At 39.8% G+C, this 5,258-nt stretch overlaps 1 protein-coding gene across 1 annotated transcript in view; it reads right to left on the minus strand.

The window, feature by feature from the left end:
* Positions 1–2,539: 2,539 nt before the first annotated feature.
* The window catches only part of LOC125487868 (uncharacterized protein PB18E9.04c-like), a 39,562-nt gene continuing 36,843 nt past the window's right edge, over positions 2,540–5,258 (minus strand). The window contains exons 4-5 of the mRNA XM_048620324.1: positions 3,438–4,934; positions 2,540–2,544 (exon numbers count right to left, since the gene is read on the minus strand). Coding sequence (XP_048476281.1) covers positions 2,540–2,544; positions 3,438–4,934 — 1,502 coding nt within the window. The remainder of the gene's footprint in view (positions 2,545–3,437; positions 4,935–5,258) is intronic.

Here is a 5,258-nt window from a genome sequence, read left to right on the forward strand (position 1 = left end):
TGAAGTTGTTGTCTTTACAGAGTCTGTTGGGTTGGGAATATAGGACAAATTTGAAAATCTAGTTTTAGAAGTATTTTGGTTACGAATATCATCAAACCCTGGAATTTGTTGACCATTTGAACCACTCCGAACTCTTGAGAGTGTTCTATTCAGAAGAGTAGTTGGAGTAGGATTGCCAGAAGGTGCTGAAGTTTTCTTATTCACAGGGGCAGCTGGAAGTTTATTGTGGGAAGATTTTGAAGTTTTCTTCTTCATCGGAATAGTTAGAGTTGGCTTGTGGGAAGGCTTTGTAGGTAATCTATTAGCAGGGATAGTATGAGTGAAACTGTTGGATGGTGAGGATCTATCCTTAGGGACTTGTGGAGAATGAATATTATAAGAATGTGGGGTTTCTCCAATCATGGGGGACATTTTATGGTGTTCCTGGGGAGGTATTGAAGATTTCTTATTTGCAACAGCCATTAAAGAAGCAAGATAAGAAGGGTTTGAAGGCTTGTTTGTAGGTACCTTTGGTGAATGATTATGGTGAAACTGTTTGACTTGTCTATTATCCAGTGTAGGTTGAGAAAAGCTATTCGAGAACATAGAGGGAACCATATTCACAGGTACATAATGGCTAAAAATATGAGAGCTTATTGGAAGTCTGCTATTTTCAGGGGCAGTTGGACTTGAATAGTGGGAAAAGATTGGTGAGGTATTTTTATGTCTTTTTGGAGGATGAGTATAATGAAACCGTGGAATTTGTCTGTTCGTACCTTGAGAAGGAACACTGAAAAATTTTGGCAATACTACATTCATAGGGGTAGTCAGACTGGGATTATGTGAAGGGCTTGGTGAGCTATTTTTCTGGATACTTGGAGGATGTATTTGTTGAAACTGTGGAATTTGTCTATTCTTGATAGTATCTTGAGGAGAAACACTGAAAAACTTTGGTGATACTATATCGATCGGGGCAATTTGACTGGGATTACGTGAAAGGTTTGGTGAGCTATTTTTCTGGATATCTGATGTATGAGTATGATGAAAGTGTGGAATTTGTCTGTTCATAACAGAAGCTTGGGGAGCGACAATGAAATACTTTGGTGATACTATATTGATCGGGGCAGTTGGACTGGGATTATGTGAAGGGTTTGGTGAGCTGTTTTTACGTATATTTGGAGGATGAGTAAGTTGATACTGTGGAATTTGTCTATTCATAACAGGAGCTTGGTGAGCGACAAAGAAAAACTTTGGTGATACTATATTCATAGGGGCAGTCGGACTGGGATTATGTGATGGGTTTGGTGAGCTATTTTTCTGGATATTAGGCATATGCGTATAGTAAAAGTGTGGAGTTTGTCTATTCTTAAGAGTATCTTGAGGAGGAACTTTGAAAATCTTTGGTGATACTATCTTGATCGGGATAGTTGGACTGGGATTATGTGAAGGGTTTGGTGAGCTATTTTTACGTATATTTGGAGGACGAATAAGTTGATACTGTGGAATTTGTCTATTCATAAGAGTAGCTTGGGGAGCGACAATGAGAAACTTTGGCGATATTATATTCGTATGGCTAGTTGGACTGGGATTATGCGGAGGATTTGGTAAGCGATTTTTCTGGATATTTGGAGGATAAATAAGTTGATACTGTGGAATTTGTCTATTCATGACAGTATCTTGAGGTGAAATGCTGAAAAACTTTGAGGATGCTATATTTGTAGGGGCAGTTGGACTAGGATTATGGAAACGGTTTAAAGAGCTATTTTTCTGGATATTTGGAATATGAGTATAATGAAACTGTGGAATTTGTCTGTTTGTAGCTTGAGGAGGAACATTGAAAACCTTTGGCAATACTATATTCATAGGGACAGTTGGACTGGGATTACGTGAAGGTTTTGGTGAGCTATTTTTCTGCATACTTGGAGTATGAGTATAATGAAAGTGTGGAATTTGCCCACTCATAGAAGTAATTTGAGGAAGAACATTGAAAACTCTTGTGGATACTATATTCAGAGGGGCTGTTGAAGTGGGATTGTGGGAAAATCCTGAAGATCGTTTTCTCCCAGGGGCAGATGAGGTGTGATTACGGGAAGATTTGGAAGCTCGCTTATTCCCAGAACCAGATGGAGTACGATTATGGGAAGATTTCCAAGATCGCTTATTCCCAGGAGTGGATGGAGCACGATTTTGGGAAGATTTTGAAGTGCGTTTATTCCCAGAACCAGATGAAGCACGATTATGGGAAGATTTTGAAGATCTCTTACTCCCAGGCACAGATGGAGCACGATTATGGGAAGATTTTGAAGACCTCCTATTCCCAGGCACAGATGGAGCATGATTATGGGAAGATTTTGAAGCTCGCTTATTCCCCGATGCAAATGGTGGATTGTGTTTTCGAGAGAGTTTTAAAGATCTCTGATATCGAGGGGCAGAAAGTATGTGACTGTGGTCAGGTGAAAATCTTGTGTTTACAGCAATAGATGATGTAGGAAAGTGGGAAAATGAAATTCTATCTGGAGTATCGATGTGAGGAAACCATGGGCTTTGTCCATTCATAGGATTACCCTGAAAAGGACCATGCAAAAGTTTTGAGAGTGCTGTCTTCAGAAGAATGTTTTGAGAAAAATGACTAGCAAGTGAAAATTTCCTGTTTCCAGGATAATGAGGATATGATGTGGGTCCTCTATTCCTAGCAACATTTTGGTTTAGACCATGGGAAATCACTAATGATCTTTTCAAGGAAGCATTTTGAGAAGCAGGATGGGAGACTCTTGATAATATTCTGTTCCTGGAAGGATTTTGACTGGGGCTGAGGAAAGTCACCAAAGAGGTTCTGATCAAAGGATCCTTATGAGGACTGAACAAAACTCTAGAAGATTTTACATTTGTGGAAGCATCTTGACTAGAACTGGGTGGAGATACCAAAAGACTGTGATTTACAGGTTCATCATGTTTAATGGTTTGGGAATAAATTGAAGAGCCTCTAATATGAGTACGAGGAGGTTTCAGAGAAGATCTTCCGCTAAGCGGAGATTTTTGATTATGAGTATGGGAAAACGTTGATGACTTTCTACTTACATATGTATTCAAATTAGGCATGTAGCGAGACATTGAAGATTTATTATTTGCAGGAGTTTTTTGCATTGGACTTTGGGATAATGCTGGAGGTTTGTTTCTATGCAATAATGGTGTGGGTATTCTTTGAGTAGGAATATGAAAGGACATTGACGGTCTTCTATTCAGAGAAGCGTATTGGGTAGAAGTAAGGAAAATCACAAAAGATTTACTATTCAAAGCAGAATTTGGAGTATGACTATGAAAGGACAATGTCTGTGTCCCACTCAGAGGCTCATTTTGTGTAGGCCTGTTGGAGGATGTCAGGGATCTGCTGTTCCTAATGATGTTTTTCCCATTTGGTGCGATTACATCAAGTTGTCTTAAAGCATTTTCAAGGATACCTACATCATTTTCAGTGGGATTTCTTTGAGAAAACTCTTTTTTTGTTTCAATTAGAAGCTTTTCCAGCTGGTGCACATTGGGGTGCTCCGATGCCGAATTTGGTAGCCCCCTAAACAAATTATTTGACTGTTTTAGCTCCCCTGTTACTTGTTTTTGACCTAGGATATTTTGGCTATCCAAGGAGCTACTGACTATATTACTCTGTGTCTCCCTATTAGACAATTCCCTCTTTTGTTCAGCATGGTCATACTTGAGACTTCCATTATGAGTGAAGAGACCTCTAACTGACCCTTTATTCATTTCATTAATCAACCCTTGGCTTTGCTTTGACTGTGTTGGCGTTTGTTTTCTTTTGAAAGGTTTTCTTTTCGGTGTTACCTCTTTGGTAGTACTTTGAGAAGTTTCTTCAGAATTTTCACTCTTTGATAGTATTAAATTCAACTGATCTAAGGCAGCTTTGATATTATTTATGTCATTTTTAGTTGGTTTTCGTTTTGAGAACTGCTTGTCCAAATCTTTCATTAAATTTTCAACAGAAGGTATGTCAGAATTCTTTGTTATCTCTGATAGACCTTGCGGCAATTCCTGATTATCTTGCTGTGCTAATCTGACTACTTTATATTGTTGCCCTAAGGATAGCTGATTATCAGAAGGAGTGCTGGATACTTGTTCAATGATTAAAGTTGGATTAAATGTATGTTGATGGTCAAGATCTCCTTCAGGAATGATCAAACTTCTGAGTAGCCCTTTGTGGTGAATAGTTCTTGTATTTTCTGTGATTGAGTCATTTTTTGGATGGATCTGTCGATTAATTTCTGTGGCATTCATGCTTAATGACTGGCTTTTCTTTAGAGGGTGATGGCCTCCTGTTTGAAGCAAATTTAGTGCAGTATTAATGTCATCCATGGTTACATTGTGGCTTGTGTCTGGACTGTGTGAGCTATGTTTCTGAAACACTTTGGTAGTAGTGGGTGAGCCATGTCTTTGAGAAGGTTTGGATACGGTAGATGAGCCATGTTTCTGAGATTGGCTGGTTAAAGTATGTAAATCATATCGCTGTGGTGTTTTGGTAATGGTTGTTGAGCCATGTTTTTGAGATGCTTTGGTTGCAGTCGGTGAGCCATGTTTCTGAGGTGATTTAGTTGTACTGGGTGAGCCATGTTTCTGAGATACTTTGGTTGGAGTGGGTGAGACATGTTTCTGATGTGATTTACTCGTAGTTGGTGAGCCATGTTTCTGAGATACTTTGGTTGGAGTGGGCGAGCCATGTTTCTGAGACACTTTGGTTGGGGTGGGCGAGCCATGTTTCTGAGATACTTTGGTTGCGGTGGGCAAGCCATGTTTCTGAGACACTTTGGTTGGGGTAGGTGAGCCATGTTTCTGAGGTTGTTTAGTAGGATAAAGTGAACCATGCTTTGGAGATAGTTCACTTGATGTGCCTGAACCCTGTTTGTGAGATGGCTTATTTGAAGTTGGTAAGCCATGTATGTGAGATCCTTCAGTTGAAGTGAAAAGATTAATTTTCTGAGATCCTTTGATTGGAGTGGGTGAGCCATGTTCCTGAAGTATGTTGGTTGGAGTGTTTGAGTTATTATCTTGCTGAGATGCAGTAGTTGACATGGAAAAGGCATTCAGCTGAGGAACAGTGGCTGACATGGAGAAATTGCCTTTCTGAGGAACAGGGGTTGACGTGGAGAAATTACCTTTCTGAGGAACAGGGGCTGAAGTGGAGAAATTACCTTTCTGAGGAACTGGGGCTGACGTGGAGAAATTACCTTTCTGAGGAACAGGGGCTGACGTGGAGAAATTGCCTTTCTGAG

This window comes from Rhincodon typus, chromosome 46, assembly GCF_021869965.1.
Source record: "Rhincodon typus isolate 14 chromosome 46, sRhiTyp1.1, whole genome shotgun sequence".
In the NCBI taxonomy this organism is placed as follows: Eukaryota; Metazoa; Chordata; class Chondrichthyes; order Orectolobiformes; family Rhincodontidae; genus Rhincodon; species Rhincodon typus.